General features: G+C 37.4%; 1 protein-coding gene across 2 annotated transcripts in view; it reads right to left on the minus strand.

Annotated features, from left to right (window-relative positions):
• The window catches only part of mtss1 (MTSS I-BAR domain containing 1), a 228,949-nt gene that overhangs the window by 69,094 nt on the left and 133,615 nt on the right, over nucleotides 1-26,240 (minus strand). For both annotated transcript variants that reach the window (XM_039735777.1, XM_039735776.1), the window contains exon 6: nucleotides 5,504-5,578. In XM_039735777.1, coding sequence (XP_039591711.1) covers nucleotides 5,504-5,578 — 75 coding nt within the window. The remainder of the gene's footprint in view (nucleotides 1-5,503; nucleotides 5,579-26,240) is intronic.

Raw genomic sequence — 26,240 nt, forward strand, 5'->3', positions numbered from 1 at the left:
CGCTGCACTCTTCCAATGCACGCCGCCCGCCCGCTTCAGGGAATACGCGGCCCTCCTGCGGACCCTGGCGGTCCGTGGGGTTCCTTACCCAGCGGGGCTGTGTGCACGCAGCACCAGCGATGCGTACGTAGGGTCCCCTGCTGCACGGGCCGTCCACAACAATATTTTTTACAGGTCTCCGCCTTGTAACAGGCGGAGCATCCTGCCACTTCGCCAGATGTGAGCGGTACCGGGCACAGACAGGCGGACATGTTGTTATGACACCACCACCGTTTATTTACAAATTATTTACAATATTGGTCACCAAGACCCCAAACAATGGTCACAAAGACCCAGTCACGTGCACAAACCCCAAACACTCAATGTCCTGGCCACAATGCCTATATATATATATATATATATATATATATATATATATATACACATATACATATATATATATATATATATATATACACACATATATATATACATATATATATATACATATATATATATATATATATATATATATATATATATATATATATATATATATATATATATATATATATATATATATATACATATATATATATATACATATATATATATACATATATACATATATATATACATATATACATATATATATATACATATATACATATATACATATATATATATATATATACATATATATATATATATATACATACATATATATATATATATATATATACATATATATATATATATATATACATATATATATATATATATATATATATATATATACATATATATATATACATATATATATATATATATATATATATATATATATATATATACATATATATATATATATATATATATATATATATATATATATATATATATACACACATATATAAACATATATACATATAAATATACAAACCGGATTCCAAAAAAGTTGGGACACTAAACAAATTGTGAATAAAAACTGAATGCAATGATGTGGAGATGGCAAATGTCAATATTTTATTTGTAATAGAACGTAGATGACAGATCAAGCGTTTAATCCGAGTAAATGTATCATTTTAAAGGAAAAATATGTTGATTCAAAATTTCACGGTGTCAACAAATCCCAAAAAGTTGGGACAAGTAGCAATAAGAGGCTGGAAAAAGTAAATTTGAGCATAACGAAGAGCTGGAAGACCAATTAACACTAATTAGGTCAATTGGCAACATGATTGGGTATAAAAGAGCTTCTCAGAGTGGCAGTGTCTCTCAGAAGCCAAGATGGGTAGAGGATCACCAATTCCCACAATGTTGCAGAAAGATAGTGGAGCAATATCAGAAAGGTGTTACCCAGCGAAAAATTGCAAAGACTTTGCATCTATCATCATCAACTGTGCATAACATCATCCGAAGATTCAGAGAATCTGGAACAATCTCTGTGCGTAAGGGTCAAGGCCGTAAAACCATACTGGATGCCCGTGATCTCCGGCCCTTAAACGACACTGCACCACAAACAGGAATGCTACTGTAAAGGAAATCACAGAATGGGCTCAGGAATACTTCCAGAAACCATTGTCAGTGAACACAATCCACCGTGCCATCCGCCGTTGCCAGCTGAAACTCTAAAGTGCAAAGAAGAAGCCATTTCTAAGCAAGATCCACAAGCTCAGGCCTTTCACTGGGCCAGGGATCATTTAAAATGGAGTGTGGCAAAATGGAAGACTGTTCTGTGGTCAGACGAGTCACGATTCCAAGTTCTTTTTGGAAATCTGGGACGCCATGTCATCCGGACCAAAGAGGACAAGGACAACCCAAGTTGTTATCAACGCTCAGTTCAGAAGCCTGCATCTCTGATGGTATGGGGTTGCATGAGTGCGTGTGGCATGGGCAGCTTGCATGTCTGGAAAGGCACCATCAATGCAGAAAAATATATTCAGGTTCTAGAACAACATATGCTCCCATCCAGACGTCATCTCTTTCAGGGAAGACCCTGCATTTTTCAACAAGATAATGCCAGACCACATTCTGCATCAATCACAACATCATGGCTGCGTAGGAGAAGGATCCGGGTACTGAAATGGCCAGTCTGCAGTCCAGATCTTTCACCTATAGAGAACATTTGGCGCATCATAAAGAGGAAGGTGCGACAAAGAAGGCCCAAGACGATTGAACAGTTAGAGGCCTGTATTAGACAAGAATGGGAGAGCATTCCTATTTCTAAACTTGAGAAACTGGTCTCCTCGGTCCCCAGGCGTCTGTTGAGTGTTGTAAGAAGAAGGGGAGATGCCACACAGTGGTGAAAATGGCCTTGTCCCAACTTTTTGGGATTTGTTGACACCATGAAATTCTGAATCAACATATTTTTCCCTTAAAATGATACATTTTCTCAGTTTAAACTTTTGTTCCGTGATTTATGTTCTATTCTGAATAAAATATTAGAAGTTGGCACCTCCACATCATTGCATTCAGTTTTTATTCACGATTTGTATAGTGTCCCAACTTTTTTGGAATCCGGTTTGTGTATGTATGTGTATGTGTGTATATATATATATATATATATATATATATATATATATATACATATACATATACATATACATATATACACACACATATACACCTCCTTTAACACACTACTTCTCCGCTGTGAAGCGCAGGCATTTTGCTAGTATATAAATAAACGGTGGCTGGAGTGACAGTCCTGCCACCAACCTCAAAGTTTTCCCCTTAAATTGGAGGACCTGCATGCAAGGTTGGAAGCAGATTAACATCATACCTGGGACTAAGCAACTGCAGGTTAAGGGCCTTGTTCACCGGCCCAATGAGTCACTTCTTAGAGTCACTTCTGACGTTTACGGAATTTGAACCAGCAACCTTCCAACTGCCAGCACAGATCCCTAGCCTCAGAAGCACCACTCTGCCCATAAACCAGAGGTTGCCAAAAAAGAAGCTACTACTGAAACAAATCCAAGTTATATACTCCTAGAATTCGGCAAAAAGTTTGACAGTGAATTCATTTCACCGTAGGAAAGAAAAGGTTTTATAGTAAGATGAAGACAGACCTTTTTGACGAAATTTCAAAGAAATAAATGGCAGTGTTAACATTTGAACGACAATATTTCCAAAAAATGCTATACTTCTGTATGTAGTGAAAACATTATGCTATCAGGCATTGAAAAACAATGAATACTGTAAGAGAACTTATTTCAAACTGCTTATAAAAAAAGCACATCTGAGTTAAAAGTTAATCTTTCAGCAGGACAATGATCCCCAAAACGCAGGCGAAAGTAAACTTAAGACAACCAGGTGAATGTCCTGCTATTAATTGCCCTGTCAAAGGCATATATTTTTGAAAATGACAGCTGAAATGAAATTGAAACCATTTTACCTGAAAAAAATACTGTAAATAATATTTTAATCTTTCTTCTTACTTGCTTAATTCAAGTCAGATGGATAGAAATTAAACACACTGAACTTTAAAAACTTTCTGTCTGAAATATGGAAACACTTGTTTTGAGCAAAACACACCAGCAGATTATATGTAAATTGGATCAAGCTGGTCTGAGAATGTTACATTACACCTCACCCTCCCAATCACCTCTTCTCAATTTCAAGTTTCCAGTTTACCTAACATGTACATCTTCAAAATCAGGAAGGAAAACTCTGCACTGCCAGTGATAAGGTTTTAAACATTATTCTGGCACCAACTATCATGCCAGTATACTATACCGCTTAACAATAAGACTACTTGTGTACTGATCTCTCTTTCTTTTTTCTGATCTTAGTTAATCCATTTTAGTGACACAGGTAGTTGAAACCTACAACAGCGAGATCACTGGCGAACCAAAGAATTGCACTAAAGTAAAGGCAGTATGCCATTGAAACCCACAAGGATAACACAAACGTGAAATAAGGCACACAAGGAAACTTCATGAAATACATCACTTCAAATACAACCAGCACAAAGGTTATTTATGAAACTGAACAGAATCATTAAATAAGCTGACCACTAGACCCATATTATAAACCTTACTATAAAAACTTTTAATTTATAATACTATAAACAAAATGGGTACAAACTCAACTACACAGTAACAATAAATGTGTCTTTAATTCCCAGATCTCAATCAAATTATTATTTGAAAACAAATTGCTACAGATGCCTGAAAAGACAATACACTTAAAGGATGTAAATACTAATGATGGCATGAATTTGACTACCTCTTAAAAGACATATTACTTCGGAACTCATGAAGCAATATCATTAAAATTAATAAAGAGACGTTTTGCAGCTCATCCATCCTGTAGTGCAACTTGCTCAGGCACCTCAGGTCCATTTTGGAATTTCATAAATCAAGCAGATAATATAACCTATTTATGTCAATGTGTAAAGTACTCAAAAGTATCAAAAGACCTTTCAGAAGCAAAATGTAATTCTTAAAATTCAATGCTATTTTTCATCAGTTTTTTGCTACAGCTGAACTAGAATCTCAGTCACTAAACAAATGAAAGGAGCAGTTTTACTCTAAAAGAACTAATTGCAAAAGTAGTTTGAAAAGAGTCCCTTCATCATAATGACACACTAAGGGCTTTCATAAATGTGTCAGAGCTTAAAGGACCTCCAAGATTTCCCGCCCAGCCCGGCTTAGTCCTCAAAGAGCACATTTGTGCTTTGTACAAGAAGAAGAAAAAAAAAATGCATAGATGAACACACTGAAAATGAAGGAATTTTCCAAATTTAACAACCATAGAAGCCACTTTATAATTTGGCTTTCAGTGGTTTCAGATGGTGCCTTTGTATGGTTTGGGTAAAACCACTAAACAGATGCCAAGACAAATCAACACATGTACCAAAATCAGCATGTTAATTAAAAAGTGCCAATTTTAAGACATTTTTAACATGAAATTCTTTTAACACGAAAATTCTCACAGCTATGCAAGATTGCAAGATACGGAACAGAGTTGTGTGACCATAAAACTAACTTTCCTATTCCATAGTGAAATGGCACAGAAATATGAATGTGGAGGATATTTTAGAAACTCAAAGGGACCCTTTAGGTCAATAGACGTTCTAATCCCACTCAAACAAAACTAGAGAATATTGCACAACATGAGAGTACAGCATAAAATAAAGACAAGGAAAAATGCTGCATTTTGCTATATACACCTAAGGGGGAGGACAGTGTTTGTTATAAAGAAAAAAGTGACCAAAAATAAATTGATGAGTTTTACATCACACAGAATATGACTGACAACATGACAAATTATAATTTTTATCAAAGTTGAAGATGACAAAATGGACAGCAACTTAATCTTTTGATGAATACACATTAATTGAAGCATAATACAACTTATTACTTAATTTGCACAACAGACTACATTTCCAGATGAAAACAAACTTTATTTATTCAAATCAGGAATGAACAAAACATGAAAACAAAACAAGAAAGCTAAAACAGTATTATTGCCCCATGGGTGTTAACTGCACCAATATGTTACCACAAGTATGAGAGCATACCTTTTCTCACTTTCTTCTGAAGCTTTATGGTGTCAGAAGATTTTTTCTTGATATCAGCTCGTGCCTTCTTATACTCTAAGGAAAAAAAAAAACATGTCTTAACAGCGCATACAAAATCTTGAGATGCACAGACTATATGCTGAATGTATTTTTCATGGGAGTAACTGCTTTATGACAAAAGTTACTTTTTCCTTACAAACTTCACTAATTACATCATTCGACACAAGCATTATTCAAAATACTGAACAAAACTGAAGGACGAGACATTTGAATATCAGAGGAAAAATACTTAGCCTGCTGATTAATCCATTTGAAACATTCACATGTCAAGGCACTATAGTAGAGCACATCTAAACAAATTTAAGGTACAATAGGAAAACATCCATCTTTTACCAAGTTCTTAAGTGTTACATCAAAGACTGGATGGCTCAATGGACTGCAATAAGACAGCATTCATAAGTTAAACAAGTATGACTGACAAACAGCCAAGTAAGTGGACAGTGTACTACGTGCTCCTTTTTTCTTACTTATTTATAGGTTGAAAAGAATTAGTCCAATAAACTATGCAAAATCCTCCATATCTCCTCACTGTAAAAATAAAATTCTGGCCTGGCAAGTTGCTGATTGAATAAAACATTCTGTTTCACTTTTAGCTCTGCCTTGTTTTCCGGTTTGTTTCTGAATGTTCACAATTAAAAATGGCTTGTTAAAACATTAGGAGGGGTCGGGGCAGGGGCGAAGGAGTAAGCCATTATTAATCTATTCTTTTTACTCCCACAGTTTTAACTGCCAACACAATAATAAACTTCAAAACTGCATATTAAGTTTAAAGCTATCTTATGTAATAACATACTACCTTATTTTAAGACTATATAATGGCAACAAAAGTTCAGAAACAACATTTCTATGACCAAACAGTGAACTTTTTGAGTTGGAATGTCAAAGGTCTCAATCATGAATTAAAAGAGGAAGAAAACATTCTCTCACCCAACAGGTCTAAATGCCAAGATAGTATTTTTACAGGAGACTTGCTTATTACAAGGATTAGTTTCAACTGCAAGGAGACTGGATTAGCCAAAAATTCCACTCCAGCTATACAAAGAAAACTGGAAGTGTGGTAAACTTAATACAGAGAACAATTTCATTAATAGTATCAGATGTAGTATTTGACCCTGGAGGGTGATATGTGATTGTGATGGGTAATTAATTTAACTGTTGTGTTTCAAAGTGATTTTGAAAAATATCTACACAACCAAATGTGGAAGATAGAGACTTCATCTGAAACATATTTGCACCCATTCCTAATGTGAACATTCATAAAATTATAATGGCTAGAGAATCTAACTGTGTTTTAAATCCAGACACGGATATTTCTTCAGCTACAGGAGCTGAACACTGACATCTAACATGTCTAACATCTAATACTGCAAAAACAATTACACATTTTGCAATTGATCATAACTTATCAGACCAATGGAGATTTCTAAATCCAAAAGTAAGAGCATACTCCTTCTCACCAGTACACCACTGTTGCTCAAAATTTGATATTTTCTTTAAAGACAATTTTTTACCCATAATAAAATCTTGCAAGTACAACGCTATTGTTATCTCCGATCATGCAACTCTGTTTAAGAGAGCTCAAATCACTACGCCCCACATACTCATCTCACAGCTCGTGTCTCAACCCCCTGTTATTAGCTGACAAAAACTGTACAGAATTTATATCCAAGCAAACTGGGTTTTTTTTTTTTGCAATTAGAACTGAACCATTTGACAACAAAAGAAACAGAACTAATTTTTGAATCGCAACATCATTACAGTGAACATGGAGAGAAGCCTAACAAGATTTTATTTAAACAAATCCACAAGCAGGAAGTTTACAATGCAATATCAGTAATTAAAAACAATGACAAAGATAAAATCATTGATCATAAAAATATAATGCACACGTTTAGAGACTACTGCAAGTCCTTATATTCTACTTAGTTTAAAGAAGACAAGACAAAATCTAATATAGCCTGTGATGCATTACAGATAACACAGCTAGATAATCTTAGTGCAGAGGAATTGGATAAATCTGTTACTCTAAGAAGTACTAGATACTATAAACTCATTTCAGAGTAGGAAAGCAGCAACTTGGAAGATAAGTGTCTCCCTTTAATAAATCTAGTTTAGTCTTGAGATAATTGTGAAGGCTTGTGTATGTTCAATAACATTTTAGAATAAGCATTTATATTGGGGGAAAAACTAAATGAATTTACACAGATTCCACATCAAGCATGGCAACACAGATGTTCCTGTAGCAGCCCACTTCAACAGCCATGGAAAATGTGAGAGGGACTTTAAAGTCATAGTGCTTATGGGCAACTTCAGAACACAGCAAGAGAGAAAAGAATGGTTTAAATACAGACAACAGTTTTATGGCCAGATATGAGGATGTTTGCATCAATCAGACTGACACTGACAACCTGTGTACAGACCCACATTGTATTGAAAACCCATCAGAAACTTCAAAAGACTTTGTTGGACAGTTATCTTAACCAATGATCTTGACAATACAATGGTCTCCTCTATTGCTAAATGAATCTTAGCCTGAAGAGGTTTATTATTTTTTTACATTTAAGATGTCTCACTTAAAGGTTTCCCAATGTTGTATCTGTCCTAGTGTGTATATAAACACAGGGAATTCCAGTTTCTGTATTACATCTTGCAAGAAGATGAAGCCATGAGTTGCCTTGAAAGCTTGCATATTGTCATCTTTTGAGTTAGCCAATAAAAGGTGCAATTTTGCCCGACTTCTCACTATTGTGGAAAATGATTCTCTTCCCTCTTTTCTACTGCTAAAGTTTTACTCTAGCTGTTGGCCTTCCTTTTTCTCTTGGGTGGGAATTGAATTTAGTCTTATGTTTAAGTTGATTGTATGGAATGTTACTTACTTTTAATAAAATCAATAATAAAAAAACACATTAGGAGAGATCTCATGTGATGCATGCATTTCCCAGGAAATGCTATAACATTTTACATTTAAGTATAAATGCAAGCCAAACCTATGTGTAAATATAAAAAAATTAAATTAGCATAACAGTTATATAGAAACAGTAAATTACATTTGCTGCACACTAAATTGAAATATCTGCGGTGGGCTTACGCCCTGCCCGGGGTTTGTTTCCTGCCTTGTGCCCTGTGTTGGGTGGGACTGGCTCCAGCAGACCCCCGTGACCCTGTAGTTAGGATATAGCGGTTTGCTTTTTAAATGCTGAACCTGTTTTTTCTAGCTGTACCATCTGTCATTCACACAGCCTCTCTATAAATGTCTCAAGAATGTTTATTGGGTCTGATTGGATTCCAGAATTGTGGTAACTCCTTGCTGGGCATGTAACAATGAATGCCATCATGTCGGACTCATCCTCTTAGTTCAATGTAATGTACAGGGTGGGCCATTTATATGGATACACCTTAATAAAATGGGAATGGTTGGTGATATTAACTTCCTGTTTGTGGCACATTAGTATATGTGAGGGGGGAAACTTTTCAAGATGGGTGGTGACCATGGTGGCCATTTTGAAGTCGGCCATTTTGGATCCAACTTTTGTTTTTTCCAATAGGAAGAGGGTCATGTGACACATCAAACTTATTGGGAATTTCACAAGAAAAACAATGGTGTGCTTGGTTTTAACGTAACTTTATTCTTTCATGAGTTATTTACAAGTTTCTCTTTGTTTACAGCCATTGACATGTCGCAGAGGTTAACACGTGAGGAGCGGATAGAAATTGTGTTGATGTCTGGTGAACGCAGTAACCGGGTCATTGCAGCAGATTTCAATGCAAGACACCCTACGAGACCACCCATCTCCCATGCTACAGTTAGCAAACTGCTTGCTAAGTTTCGTGAAACTGGTTCAGTGTTGGATTTGCCAAAATGTGGACGCATGAAAACTGTCACTAATGAAGAAACATCAGTGGCTGTCCTAGCTTCATTCAGCAAGAGCCCACAGCGTAGCACTCGCCGCATGTCACTGGAGAGTGGCATTAGTCGAACATCCCTTCGGCGGATATTAGCTACTCACAAATGGCACCCTTACAAACTCCAGCTACTGCAGCATCTCAACGAGGATGACCCAGATCGGCGCACTGAATTTGCAGAATGGGCAAAACAAAAATTGGAACAGGACCCTCAGTTTATGCAGAAGATTTTGTTCAGTGATGAGGCAAACTTTTATGTGAATGGTGAAGTTAACAAACAAAACCACCGCTATTGGTCTGACACTAACCCACATTGGATAGATCCCTCCAAGACTGTTGGAACAAAAAATTGATGGTATGGTGTGGTATATGGGGTACAAAGATAGTGGGGCCATTCTTCATCAATGGAAACCTCAAGGCCACTGGATATGCGAAACTGCTACATGATGATGTGTTTCCCTCTTTATGCACTGAAGCTGGCACGTTCCCTGAGTTTTTCCAGCAAGATGGTGCACCACCACATTATGGGTGTCAGGTCCGAGCATTCCTAGATGAACAGTTTCCTGGAAAGTGGATTGGTCGTCGTGGGCCAGTTGAATGGCCCCAAGGTCTCCGATCTGACCCCTTAGACTTATCTTTGGGGTCGTCTGAAGGCAATTGTCTATGCTGTGAAGATACGAGATGTGCAGCACCTGAAACTACGGATACTGGAAGCCTGTGCTAGCATTTCTCCCTGGTGTTGCTATCAGTGTGTGAAGAGTGGGAGAAGAGGGTTGCATTGACAATCCAACACAATGGGCAGCACATTGAACACATTTTATAAGTGGTCAGAAACGTGTAAATAATTCATGAAAGAATAAAGTTACGTTAAAACCAAGCACACCATTGTTTTTCTTGTGAAATTCCCAATAAGTTTGATGTGTCACATGACCCTCTTCCTATTGGAAAAAACAAAAGTTGGATCCAAAATGGCCGATTTCAAAATGGCCACCATGGTCACCACCCATCTTGAAAAGTTTCCCCCTCACATATACTAATGTGCCACAAACAGGAAGTTAACATCACCAACCATTCCCATTTTCTTAAGGCGTATCCATATAAATGGCCCACCCTATAGACAATTTGTACCGTTTACATTGTGAAGAAATTCCAACAAAACAAGAGTTAAATAACTAACCCTTTAATTCTCATTTGTGTTGCCAGCACTTCCACTTTTGATCAAGCCTCACCTAACACCCCATAGAAAAAGTGCAAGATAATACAATTGATAGAAGCGTCTAAGTAACACCATGCTCTGGTCATTTTGTCGGCTATTCTGGCTTCAGTCCGTTCAGATGTTTCACTAGTTCTGGGCCAACAGGTGGCACTAGTGTGCCAAGTGCAAATTGTAGCATGCCAAAAGAGGGGAAAAAAAAACACATTACACTGGGACCCAAACTACTCTATCTGGTCCATATGATCCTAGAGGGCAACTATGTAAAGATCAGTAAAAAGTTGTAGGATTGTATAGGGAACATATATACAGACATTTTACATATATATGTAATTAAAAAAGGAAGAGGGCAGTAAAATTAATACACAGGTTTCACATGGTGGAGAAAAAATCCTATATATGAAGGGGAAAATGTTTTATAAAAACAAGTAACATTTCTGAGCTCTGGAAGCTAAGTGTAACTCATATGGCAAGTTGCATCAAAGACAAAAATGGTGATGCAAAGGCCAATTGTTGAGTAAAAATGCAATGACCCTATATTTAATAATCATGTTTTGGATAATTAAGCAATGTATTTTATTGTAGTTAAAAAATTGAATCAGTTATTTGCCATTTAATTGCCAACTTAAAATTAGGTGAAGCATACTTTAGAGTGCACCATGTTGTTAATCTTTATGAAACAACATCTAGACAGACTAAGCTGTGCCAACAAATAGCACAGCACTGTAAGGATTATGTTTTTTTTTTTTAATTTCTCCAGCACCTTCAATACCATCCAGCCATCCCTCTTAAGGGGTAAACTCAGAGATGTGCAGGTGGAAGAGCCTACTGTGTCCTGGATAATGGACTATCCATCAGGCAGATCACAGTTTGTGAGACTCAAGGACCGTGTTTCTGAATCGAATGCAGCACTGGAACACCATAAGGAAGCGTCCTATCCCTTTTTCTAAGACCAGGTTATGTCACTTGCGAACATTCTCAAATACTTCTTCACTTATGGGGTGTATCAATAAATCAATAAAGGAGATAAGACAGTGTATAGCAGTCAGGTGGAGAAATTTGTTTCTTGGTGCAAAAAGTATTGTCTGCATTTTAACATCAGCAAAACCAAGGAACTGGTTATTGACTTTCACTTCACCAAACAGCCTTTATGTCCGGTGACTATTCAAATTGTGAATGTAGAAGTGGTCCACTCCCACAAGTACTTGGGGGGGTTCACATTAATAACAGGTTGGACTGGTCTTGGAACACAGATGAACTATATAAAAAAGGGCAGAGCAGGCTTTTCTTCCTTAACAGGCTGCATTCCTTTATTCTGGGTAGTGACCTACTTCATGTCTTCTATAACTCTGTAAAAGAAAGTGCTATTTTCTACACTGTGGTATGCTGGGCTGGTAACATCACTTCAAGAGAGTCACACTGAATCAACAAGCTAATTAAAAGGGCAAGCTCAGTTACAGAATGCACTTTGAGCACCCTGGAGGTAGTAGCGAACGAGAGAATTGAAACAAAACCGAGTGCCATTTTAAACAATGCTACACATGCTCTCTCTGACACACTAAAACTGAGGACTTTCATCCAACAACTTATCTAGCAGAAGTCTGTCAAGAAACACTACTGGGGCTCCTTTATACCCACAGCAATATGCCTGCATAATACCTCACTGTGACTGTAACTGCCAAGTCAGAACTTAGCCTTCTTTTGAATTTTCTTGTATTATAGTCATTCCAGTGTGTGTTCAGACCAAAGTGTGTGTAACATACATACTGACCTATTTATGTATTTATTTAAAGAACTTCTGTAAAAAGACAAATTTCCCTCCGGCAACAAATAAAGTTAGATTGTTCCCTCTCTCTCTAGGCGAATAAATTTACTAAGAACCATTGTGGTGGGACACTACTCATAAAAAAGCATCACTGTTTTAGTACATATTCAAAACTCCCTTTGACACAGAGATCTTAAGATGATTTTGATATACATTGTTTAAAAAATGATCTTTAGGAAATACCTTATATAATTTACATTGAATATTAAAGCAGTATGCATAAACTATAAGTAGGAACTCGAGAAATATAGTTCTATGTTTTAAAATACAGTTTATAACTTTAACTACAGGGACAAAAGGATTCAAAACCTATACCATAGATGCAAACACTCAAACATGTTAGAAAATGTACACATGGTGCAAGATGAAGGTGCATTCAGGGGACTGTTTTGCAAGTTGGGGGCATTTTACAAATGGGTAATACCACATCAAATCATTGCACCTCCACATGGGAGTCTGTACAGGACCGGCATCGTCACAATTTGGTGGCAGCTGGCAGTGGGGACTGAAGAGCAGAAGACCAATGAGCCAGCTGGATTGGTGGCAGAATAATTGGAAACTAAAGAACCCACAGACCCAAGCTGGAGCAGGACATTTTTAAAGGACTGAGCTTTTTAAGAGACATTTATTTATTGCTTATTTTTTGTCTTTTAAAGTTCTTATTCTTTTAATGGCCTGTTTTCACAAAGGGCTTGGGCTGTTTTAGTGTGGGATTATTTTACTTCTTTTATTATTTATTTGTGGTTTTAGTGCAGTGGTAGTGTGGCTGAGCCACACTAAGAAGCGGTATGTGGTATAGAAATCAAAGATGGAGAAATCAAAGATGGGAGAATCAAAGAAAAGGAAAAAGGATTGAAAGTGAAGGAGGTTAAGGGCGTGAAAGACAGTCTTAGAAGGACGACCTGGCCACTAGAAGGAGGATACAGTATACGAGCTGGGGCCCCACAAGGGATCATTAGCTCTGCCGCTCTAGAGGCTAACTCATCCCTCTGTATATTCGGTGGACTGTGGTGAGCAAGGCAGGTGCCCTACCTAGGGCTTCGAAGTGAGACCACGTGAGCACGGAAGGAAGAAGGGAGGAGAGCCAACCTTGGATGGTCTGGCCGTGATGCCTGGAGGCAGCGAGACAGAGGTCGCCAAAAAGAGCTGCTGAGTCTCTGCCGCTAAGCGAGCAATGGGTGAGCTGTGGAGAATGAGAAGGAGGTGGGCTGAGATCAGGAGGCGTTAGACTGCATTTTAACCTCAGATTTTAATGGATTTATTTATTGATTTTTTATTCCCACTTTTTACTGATTTTTATGGATTTATATTTGTACTTTTAGAACACTGCACAATTGGCACTTTTGTTGGTTTTAATTTTTTGTTTTGACTGGTTTTAATAAAAGAGCTTGAGCACTTTTTCCATCATCCTCTGGCATCATCAGTGAATTGTCCTCTCATTTGTCAGCTCATCTTGGTCATAACTATCGATGGTGTTGGTTCAGCAGACTCCCATGTGGGAAGAGGGAGTCTGGAGGGACCGCACCATTACATATTTGGACCTCATAACGAAACTTGGCATGCTGATTCTGTCATATGAGTAACCCATCGAACTGAAATTGCATGTGTGCTGGATCAATATTAAGGGAGATTTAAGTTAACAAAGTTTGAGCTTATGGTGATTGATGGGGAGAATTACAACTCTGACTGGCTATATCTCTCAAATACAAGTTGCACACAAATGGGCTCATGTTGTTTTAAAGCTCTTTTCAGATATATACACTGCATAAATACTTTGCTGTCCACAAAATGATGTTATTATGAGTAAACATTCCATAGCAAAAACTTTTTTAAAATTGGAGAACTTTTTTTTACTAAAAGCTATTAATTTAGGTATTTTTACAAGCCTTAAATTTTACACGTTTGGCTTGCTCTCTCTCTCAGGGTGGGGATCGACCTGTTCTTAACACAATTCTTTTTTTTTTGTAAAACTTGATTGCTATGTATTGATTGTAATAAAATTAATAAATAAAATAAATAAATAAATAAAAATAAAAGCTAGCTTATAATGACATGATCACCACCAGAAAATGTGGTCTTTGAGTCATTGCTGAGCAACCATTAAATATAGGTGGCATCACATGGTTTCATATCACTAAAGGGCCTTTTTCATAGAAGCCATATCATCCTCTTTAATAAAACCCTTGTCTGCGTCCAGTGTCCATGTGTGTGTGTCTTTTGGTGAAGTGAGCATGCGCGGGCCACAGAGCACGTGTTCAGTCTCTTTCTGTGCATTCCTGTGCAGAGATACACACACAGGCGCTACAGAAGTCGCACACACATAGCACACACGCTGCACACACACACACACGCGCGAGACTGACAGACACACACACACACAGGCGAGACTGACAGACAGACACACAGGCGAGAGACTGACAGACAGACACACACACAGACACAGAGGCGCGCGCTTAAGAGACACACACAAAGGCGCGCAAGAGAGAGACACACACACAGGCACGCACGGAATTGTTGCAATGTTACTTTTCTTGGTTGTTTATTAAATTACAGATTTTTCAAATGTTCATTTTTTCCCCTGTGCTTAAAACTCATTAAAAAAAGAGTTTTTAGCGAGCGGGTCATAAGGCTATAGTGCAAATTCTTGCACGGTTAATTTCTCTGTTGGTCAAGGTTTTCTTAGTGTTAGTCAATGTTTTTACATTTTGTTTACTATTACGCTGTGCTTTCTATGGTATAGTTAACTATATTTGTGCTTAAAAACTTAAAAAAATATATATTTACATACAGTTCATACGGTCTGGAACGGATTATGGTCGTGAACCGAGGTTCCACTGTATTACTGTCAGACAAAATTACAGGCATTTCACGGAAATACAAACCAGTATCACTGAGAGAGAAAAATTAAAGGCACACAATACAGTGACACATTACAGCCACATACAAGGTCCCTTGCCATTTAATATAGACTGTTCATACAAATGTTTATGCACTACTGTTCTAGCAGCCGTTATTTTAACGGGCTTAATGTCTAGTTGACAATAATATTTCAAGCACAGATGTAAGTAATGACATTAAGGTTCTTCCTCAGATGACACAAAATGTTTTAGTAGCATTTTACCATATCATGTAGTTAAAACCTGAGCCCAAAAAGTGTAACCGGTTGAGCTTTCATAGTGATTTCCAACTTGTTGTCCATGTAGTCCATATTTCTTAAAATACTTTTTTTTTTTAAATAAATACCAACTCTAGCTCTTCATTTAGAGTATCAAAAACTGGAGCGCAGATGGAGAACAACAAAGCTACATGTCTTTTAAGTTGCATGGACAGAGAGTGTTAAAAATATAAACAAGCTCTCTTTAAAGCTCGCTCAGAATACTATTCTACAGTAATAGCAATAATAAAAATCCTTGGATACTGTTTAGAACAATTGCTAAATTAACAAATTGGAATTCAGATCTACAGTGCAAAATACCAACAGATATTAGCAGTACAAATTTTATGAACTTCTTCAATGAGAAAATTAAAATATAAGATACCAGATCTCAGCATCACAGTACAAACCACATACTAGCTAAGCAGACCCTGCCTCACATTACATTCAGCACTTCAGTCATTTTAATCCTGTAACTGAGCAGAAATCTTAACTTTACTTGCTAAAATGACACCCACTATTTGTTCCCTAGATCCAGTTCCAATAAAGCTAGTAAAAGTGCAATGGATGTTCTTGCAGCCTATTCTAAACATTATCAATAGTTCATTATTGCATGGCACAGAACCTGATGCACTAAAACTGTTAATTATAGGCCTATTTCAAATTTACCCTTTCTCTCTAAAATACTAGAAAAGTAGTCGCCAATCAGCTTCATTCACACCTTACGCATTACAATTTGGGAAATTCCAGTCTGGTTTCGCACTGGTCATAGTACAGAAACAGCACTAACGCGGTTGTAAATGGCATTCTGATATCTCCTGATGAAGGAAACTCCACTGTAATTATGTTGTTAGAATTAAGTGCAGCATTTGACACTGACCATTCCATTTTACTGCACAAGCTAGAAAATGATGTTGGGCTTACAGGCACTGTGCTTGCTTGGTTTAGTTCTTATTTATCAAATTGATTCCAATATGTACAGAAATGTGCTGACAGTACTCCATCATTATACACAGAAGTGAGATATGGTGTCCCACAGGGCTCAGTACTGGGACCTTTACTGTTTTCACTTTACATGCTTCCACTGGGATCTATCATTAGGAAACATAATGTTAATTTTCACTCATATGCAGATGACACCTAGTTATACCTTTCATTTAGATCAAATGAAGTTTCTCCAATGTTGTCTTTAATTAGTTGTGTTAGTGAATTAAAGGAGTGGATGGATGAGAACTACTTGTCTTTAAACACAGATAAAACAGAGATGTTAATTGTTGAGAGAATGACACTTATCACAACAATATTTTGTCATCATTTAACTCAGTTGGAATCACCATTAATTTTACTGAATCAGCCCGCAATCTAGGAGTTATCTTTGACTCTAGCATGTCATTTAAAGCGCACATTACAAAGTTGTCCAAATCATGTTTCTTCCATCTTAAAAATGTTGGGAAATTAAGGCACTTTCTAAATAAACAGGATTCTGAGAAATTAATTCATGCATTTATTTCTAGTAGGATTGACTACTGCAATGTGGTGTTCACTGGATGTTCAAACTGTTCTTTATACAGCCTCCAGTTAATCCAAAATGCTGCTGCAAGAATTATTACAAGAACAAGAAAATATGAACATAACTCCAGTTCTTAAATCCTTAACACTGGCTCCCAGTTAAGTTTAGGGCAGATTTCAAAATCCTCCTTTAACATATAAAGCATTAAATGGCAAGGTCCAGCTTACTTGTCTGAACTTATCATGACTTACAAACCAGAGTGCACATTAAGATCTCAAGATGCCGGTCTGCTTATGATTCCAAGGATTAATAAAATAACAGTGTGAGGTCAAGCTTTTAGTTACAGGGCCCCTAAACTGTGGAATGGTCTGCCTGCTACTATAAGAGATGCCCCTTCGGTCTCAGCTTTTAAATCCTGGCTGAAGACTCACTACTTCAGTTTAGCATATCCTGACTAGAGCTGCTGATTAACTGTACAGACTGCATCTCTGTTGTTAGTCATTAGCACTAAAACATAAGTAACATGATAGTTATAATTTGATACTAACCCTCAACTATTCTATTTCTCTTATTGGTACTCAAATGTGGCACTTGGTGCCACGGCCCACCTGCCAAGTTGTTTTGCCTGCCTAAGGTAAAGTCATCCCTGATGGAGGATCAAGGAATCATAGGGTAGAGGGGTCCTTTCATCGGATTGGCTGGAGCTACAATATTTCAGCTGTGGAATGGCCAAATGGGGGAGGCAGCTTGATGGCTGAGGTCTCCAGGACTCTAAACAAATCCAAATCATATTATGTGATATCATCTACTGTTAAATTCTGTCCGTGCTTATAAAATTTTTATTTTTATACTGTATTGAGGATTTATTCTGATCTGTGTATTGTATTGAATTGACCCCTTCTTTTTGACACCCACTGCACACCCAGCCCACCTGGAAAGGAGTCTTGTCTCTCTTTAAACTTTCTTTCCCAAAGTTTCTTCCATTTTTCCCTACAATGTTTTTTGGCAGTTTTCCTTGTCTTCTTAGAGAGTCTAGGCTGGGGGCTGTCAAGAGGCAGGGCCTGTTCAAGTCCATTGAGGCACTTCTTGTGTGATTGTGGGCAACACAAAATGTTTTGTATTTACGCATTACAATTTATTTGAGAAATTCCAGTCTGGCTTTCGCACTGGTCATAGTACAGAAACGCACTAACACGGGTTGTAAATGACATTCTGATATCCTCTGATGAAGGAAATTCCACTGTAATTATGTTGTTGGACTTAAGTGCAGCATTTGACACCATTGACCATTCTATTTTACTGCACAGGCTAGAAAGCGATGTTGGGCTTACAGGCCCGTGCTCGCTTGGTTCAGTTCTTATTTATCAAATCGATTCCAGTATGTACAGAAATGTGCAGACAGTACTCCATCATTATACACAGAAGTTCAATATGGTGTCCGCAGGGCTCAGTACTGGACCTTTACTGTTTTCACTTTACATGCTTCCACTGGGATCTCTCATTAGGAAACATAATGTTAATTTTCACTTTCGTATGCAGATGACACCCAGTTATACCTTTCATTTAAATCAAATGAAGTTTCTCCGATGTTGTCTTTAATTAGTTGTGTTAGTGAATTAAAGGAATGGATGAATGAGAACTACTTGTCTTTAAATACAGATAAAACAGAGATGTTAATTGTTGAGGGAATGACGCTGATCACAGCAATATTTTGTGTCATTTAACTCAGTTGGAATCCCAATTAATTTTACTGAATCAGCCCGCAATCTAGGAGTTATCTTTGACTCTAGCATGTCATTTAAAGCATATTACAAAGTCGTCCAAAACATGTTTTTCCATCTTAAAAATATTAGGAAATTAAAGCGCTTTCTAAATAAACAGGATTGTGAGAAATTAATTCATGCATTTATCTCTAGTAGGATTGACTACTGCAATGCGGTGTTCACTGGCTGTTCAAACTGTTCTCTATACAGCCTCCAGTTAATCCAAAATGCGCTGCAAGAATTATTACAAGAACAAGAAAATATGAACACATAACCCAGTTCTTAAATCTTTACACTGGCTCCCAGTTAAGTTTAGGGCAGATTTCAAAATCCTCCTTTTAACATATAAAGCATTAAATGGCCAAGGTCCGCTTACTTGTCTGAACTTATCATGACTTACAAACCTGAGCACATTAAGATCTCAAGATGCCGGTCTGCTTAGGATTCCAAGGATTAATAAAATAACAGTGGGAGGTCGAGCTTTTAGTTACAGGGCCCCTAAACTGTGGAATGGTCTTCCTGCTTCCATAAGAGATGCCCCTCAGTCTCAGCCTTTAAATCCCGGCTGAAGACTCACTACTTCAGTTTAGCATATCCTGACTAGAGCTGCTGATTAACTGTACATACTGCATCTCTGTTGTTAGTCATTAGCACTATAACATAAGTAACATGATAATTATATTTGAATACTAACCCTCACCTATTCTGTTTCTTTCTCGGTACCCAAATGTGGCCATTGGTGCCACGCCCACCTGCCAAGTTGTTTGCCTGCCTATGGTAAAGTCATCCCTGATGGAGGATCACAGGAATCATGGGAAAGAGGGTCCTTTCATGAGCAACGTTTCAGCCGTGGCATGGCCAAATGGGGAGGCAGCTAGATGGATGAGGTCTCAGGACTCTAAAAATATCCAAACCTAATTATGTCATATCATCTACTGTTAAACCGTAATTCTAAAATTTTTATTATTATGCTGTCTTAAGGAATTGTTCTGTTCTGTATATTGTATTGTATTGACCCCTACTTTTGACACCCACTGCACGCCCAACCTACCTGGAAAGGGGTCTCTCTTTGAACTGCCTTTCCGAGGTTTCTTCCATTTTTCCTACAAGGTTTTATTGGGAGTTTTTCCTTGTCTTCTCAGAGAGTCAAGGCTGGGGGGCTGTCAAAAGGCAGGGCCTGTTAAAGCCCATTGTGGCACTTCCTGTGTGATTTTGGGCTATACAAAAATAAACTGTATTGTATTGTATTGTATTACGATGCCTGGGGCGGAAAAAGACAAAGAGTACATGACAAAGTAGAACATCGTAAAAAAGAATTCAAAAGCGTGGAGTGCGATACACATTCAGAGCAGGTTAGAGATAATGGAAGTAGGAAAATTGAAAGTCTCAAAAAAAATGATAGTAAAGATCACATTAACTCAAATGGAAAATATTACTCGGTGAAATAACAGAACAGCTAAAAGAGATCGAATAGTGTTTGAAGATGTCTGGGGAGAAGAGAGACAAGACAGTGAGACAAAAGGACAGCTGCTGTACAGGCTTTTAAGCGTTCGATGCTCCATACAAGATGCAGATCCTGCGGCAGAGCAGCAAGCCAGCAGCTTGTACGGAAGTAAAAGACCCATTGTCCAGAACCGCAAAGCAGTGAAAAATCCGCATCGCGCCGACTTTCGGCTTCTCTCTATCGCGGATTTTATATGAAAGCATAACTAAATATATAACGTGGATTTTTACGCTGCTTCGCGGGTTTCTCGGACAATGTGTCTTTTCCCTTCTGTACATGCTTCCTCAGTTGGTTTGCCCAGCTGATTTCATACAAGGGGCGCTACTGGAAGATGACTGAGAAGCTAACCAATCAGAACACGGTTAAGTTCCTGCGTGCTGAATGCAGTGTTCACCAGGAAGTCTCGTCTTGCTCATTCAGCATCAAGCGTGTTTCGCTGTGTAAGAGTTGTGCTCTTTTGTGTTTATCTTTGGGCATAGTCAAGCCCTTCATTATGGCTCCAAAGCGATCTGCTACTGCTTCAGGGCGTGCCCAAAGCGCCAAAGGAAGATGTTACGATTGCGAAAAGGTAAGCGTTTTGGATTTGTTGAAGGCTAGATTCTTTTTATTTAAAAAGTAGGAAAGGAATATAAGATCTGACGCGCAGTGTGCTTTTAACCAGGGTGCAAAGCGAGTTGTAAGTGGATGTAATAAGGCAGTAGTCTGGATGGAATCTGCTTTAGGGATTTGGATTGAAGACTGCCAGAAGAAGAACAACGGCAGTGCTACACAAACGCCTGAAGTGGCTCCTTTAGAAGAGCTGTAACGCTCTCCTTTGTTGTGCAGTAAAACTAAACTCATCGTTATCGGACAAGTCATCGTGTCATTGTTGGTGAGTAACCATAATTAATTTTCTACTTACAGTAGTTAGTACATGTCGCACGTTTAGTGCCACTGTACACACATTTACTGTATACTATTTTTCTTGCATTGCATGTGATTTATTGCTGGTGGCCTGTCTATCGTAATGGCTGTAACATATGTGATATCGGAGACACTCAATATCTTTAAAATAATATTTAGGTTTTACTGTATATAAACAGTGTGTTTATATACATAATTTCAATAAATCTTACCTAATATCTAAGAAAATACAAAGGGATTATGCTGTATAACTCTGCGGGAATATTTATAAACAGTGTGGGAGAGTTTATAAGGGCTTAAAATATATAAAAATAACCATACAAACATGATTTCTACTTATGTATTGTCACCTATCGCGGGGTTTGGGGTCTGGAACGCAACCCCACGATCGAGGAGGATTTCTGTAGTGAGCAAAAACATTGTTTATGAGCGACATTTTGTTTAAAGCCAAAAATTTATGAGCACCAATTTTAGCGATAAGTCGAAAGCGACGCGTGCCGGAATGAGCGATTGTGCGGGAAGTATGAGCGACGCTCTGAATTCGATGTGAGTGATCGCTCAGCTCAACAAAGGGAACATTGGTACCAGTCTGAATATTTTTCTTACTATAATAACAAAGACAGAAATTTTGGTATTGTGTTAATCCTATCTGGAAGTGCCAAAATATAACATACTGGAAAACCCTGCTCTTATTCCAAAATTGTTTAAATTTTTATTTTTGAATGATACAGCCAATTCAAAACAGGTATGAAGTTTGTCATCTCTCCTATCCTAACATAAATGACACAAGGTCATTGTGTGAAATCAAACTTGTCAATTTTACCTGAAGCCTTTTTTACAGAACTCTTTTCAGCATTTTATTTTTACATGATTATGCGGGTACAACTTCAGAATTACAAAAATACTTGGGGTGTGTATTTACCATACTCAAATTTATAACTGTGACAGAGCATTTTATTTTCCAGCTTAACATTCAATCATGTGCTTTTACTTACTGGCTATACTTAATGAACATTAGTTTGCCTTCAAAAACCAAACAAAGTACACAAATTCAGTGGCTGCATATTCATACTTAGGAATAAAGGATGCAGTTTTGCTTGTCATACCAATTGCAAATTGTTTTGGTAATTAAGCAACTCTCTTAACACAGTATATGTCATTAATAGGAGAATGTGCCTTGTTCTTCAAAGCACTGAAATGCTCATTTTATTTTGGTATTGACAGAGCAACTCATAGCAATGCTGGTTAAGATAAGCCAAATAACCACTTGCTTTTATGTTTTTGTGCTACAAACTGTTGTTAGTGCTGCCTGTCCTTCCACACTCCACAGTACCATATCTATAACTGCGTTGTGGATGTGTGTGAGGCACACCCCAACAGCATGGTTTCTGAACTGCATATACTTCTAGAAAAGGACACATTTCTGGACTGATGGACATCTATAGAATTGCTCTTTACAATCAGATAATAAATACACAGCCCTGTTAATTTATAGGGACTGTAAGACACCATTAAAAAGCAATTTGTTATCTTTTCATCTTATTTTACAAATCGTCACAATGTAAAACAATTGCAGCACATTTGATCAGTTTTTCACTCAGCTTGCACAGTCTGTTTCTGAATTAATTCCATAGTAGGAAAAAGTGGCAATAATGCAAGCGTGTTGTTATACAGTAAACCCTCATTTATCATGCGGTTAATCCGTTTCCAGACTAAAGATAAATGAATTTCCTGAAGTAGGATTCTTTATTTATAAATTTTATATTTTCGCAGTTAGAGCATAGAAAACCTGTTTACGACCTTCTAAATCGTCTTTTAACATCATTAGAGCCCTCTATACATGAAATAACACCCTTTAGCCAAAAATTTAAACTGTGCTCCATGACAAGACAGAGATGGCAGTTCTTTCTCACAATTAAAGGAATGCAAACATATTTTCCTCTTCAAAAGTGTCGTCAGGAGCAGAGAATGTCAGAGAGAAAAGTAAACAATAAAAATCAATAGGGCTGTTGGGCTTTTAACTGAAAGCACCGCAATAAAGCGCCGCAAGGAATGGATCAATGTGAAGGTAGTCTTTCAGCATTTTTAGAGGAGTGTCCGTATCTTCTAAGCTGTGCAAACAGCCCCTCTGCTCACACCCCTCCGTCAGAACAGAGAATGTCAGAGAGAGTGAGAGAGGCAGAGAAAAGTAAACAATCAAAAGTGCTGTTACAGCTGCGAAGCACCGCAAATGAAGCATATCGTACATCATTGAGGAGTTTTATTTATCACGTATCGTGCTCTGATTGGGTAACTTCTCAGCCATCCAATAGCGTCCCTTGTATGAAATCAACTGGGCAAACAAACTGAGGAAGCATGTACCATAAATTAAAGACCCATTGTCCAAGAAATCCATGAACCAGCGAAAATGTGTGATATATATTTAGATATGCTTACATTTAAAATCTGCGATGGAGTGAAGCGCGAAAGTCAAAGCGATATACGAGGGATCACTGTATATATATTTAAAAAAAAAAAAGAAAAAAAAAAAAAATAAAAGTATGATTCCTGAAATTATCCTGCACAGGCAACAAAGCATTGTGCAGTTTTTCTTTTCAACAATGCTGTGTAGTCTGTAGTTTCATCACTGTGAGCCATTTGTACATGTTGTTATAAAGTATTATTGAGCATTATGGAATAATTCATCTACTACACATAAATACAGAACAAACTTTATTGGTACTATGGATACAGGTAAAAAAAAAAAAACTGAAACCATTATGTTTTGGAAATTTGGTATCAAAGTGCGACCAAAATATCCTCAAATATCACCAAAATAATGTGACATTCCTAATTAAAACAATACATTTTACAAAAGGATAAGCTTATTAAGTAAGCTACTAGCTCCACAAGTACAGACAGTATGTTGCAAGATATTGAAATATTGGGGACTGAGGAATAGCAGCACTTTCACTTGGATGTTTTTCTTCAAATCTTCCACATTGCAGACTTTTCCGATAGACTGGTGTCAGATCCGTGCTCGTGGTGACCAAAGCCCCTTTGAAATTACCCTTTTGCCAAAGGAGGACTCAGTTTCTGCCATGCTCCTTACCATGTGTGACACATTGCTCATTTTGCAGGAAGTAACCTTCCATTAACTCACGATCATCCAGTTAATTCTGACATCGCTTAAACAAAATGGTGACCCAACAGGTTACCATGAAGACACACTGCTCAGTACTGTACACCACCATACTGATGAGAAGTCGAGTGACTGAGTAAAGGGTTATGGGTAGTATGCACCCAGAAGTTGCAAACGGAGGTTAAACATCACTGGCGTCGTGATTCTCCAACGCAGGAGAATCCCGGCTTGTTTGAAGGTCCATTTACTGAGGAGCACCATTGCATCTTGTTACTACGTTCAGGTTGCTTTGTCCTAGCAAAGTTATTACAGAATATTCGGGGCCTCTTTCAAGTCAATCTCCCTGTAGTAATATCTACAGACTTATATTAGCCTAAATGCTACATGTATCTTGATCACAAAAACAGTTTTTGGGGTGGTTGGTCTCAATAGAAACAAAGGAACATGAATTTTCTTTTTGGTTTTGCACTTAGAAATTAATTTCTGTACCTTTTAGGTGAAGTGGTCTCACTAATCTTTTATTTAAGAGATGCATCAATACTATGTTTCTCAGAATGGGCACAACTACAGATACTTGTTTTTAGTATTCACCAATAAAATTATAGCGAGACTGAAGGATATTTATTTATTCAAAAAACTGAGCAAGCAAAGTGACATGGTAAAATGGAAAAAAAATGAAACTTAAGACACATCACATGTCTGTAATGCATATATGAAACCCATACAAAATTGTTCATAATTACTCAAACACATTCCTTGCTTAAGTCCCATGAACCATGCCTCCTCCTCCTCTTCCAGAACTCTACTCTGCTATTTGTTTTTCTGGTCCTTGGGTGCGAAAGGCATGAAATCAGTTCCCATTTATATTTTATGTAAGTTGAGGTGCAGTAAGTCTTTGTGTTTCACTGAGTTACGGAATGTATTAAATGTTGCGCTGTAATGGTCTTCGGGCATTTCCTCCTTGTTATATTTTTTTTTACTTGGCACTTTCATTAACTGCAATTTAAAAATTCTACTGCTAAGTAAAAAAACAAAATTGTTTAGCTTATTTAAAAAAAAAACAGCTGGTTGAGGGTAAATCAAGTGTATAGAGCAGCCAGAAATTTTACGTTTATAGATTGGGGCGCCAGTCAAGTGCTGTGGTTTGGGGTCCAGTGGTATAAGAACAACATACGGGATTAAACTCAATGTGATTCTTTACGCACATTAGACAGGACTGAAAAAGGGAAATTCAGTGCCTACACTTGTATATCCCTACAAAGATGGCACAGGATAGAGAAAATAGCCTAAAAGTTAATTTAGAAAAGACAATGTCACACCATAGACTTGGACAATAAATCGTGTTGGAAAGGCAAAGAATGCAATGCTATAAAGTCAATAATTTGAACCCGGAGCCAAACACTAAATTCCACATAGCATTTGACATTATTCTTAAAGGTTTTCTATTAAAAAACTGCTTAATTGTGCCAATATACTGTAAAGCAGATGTCCAAGTTGCTAGTCAACAACCAATTAATGATATGTCTTCTTATCTTGGACTTTTACATTATACTAAGCTAATGATTATGATTTATACTGTGTAATAAGTAGGGCTACAACTAATGATTATTACTTAATAGAACCATGGAAAGTGAAAGGATGCCTGAGGAGTGGAGAAGTATACTGGTATCTTTTAAGAATAAGGGTGAAATGCAGAGCTGTAGTAACTACAGGGGGATAGAACTGATAAGCCATAGCATGAAGTTATGGGGAAAAGTAGCAGAAGCTAGTTTTAGAAGGGA

Source organism: Polypterus senegalus, chromosome 14 (assembly GCF_016835505.1).
Source record: "Polypterus senegalus isolate Bchr_013 chromosome 14, ASM1683550v1, whole genome shotgun sequence".
Lineage (NCBI taxonomy): Eukaryota > Metazoa > Chordata > Cladistia > Polypteriformes > Polypteridae > Polypterus > Polypterus senegalus.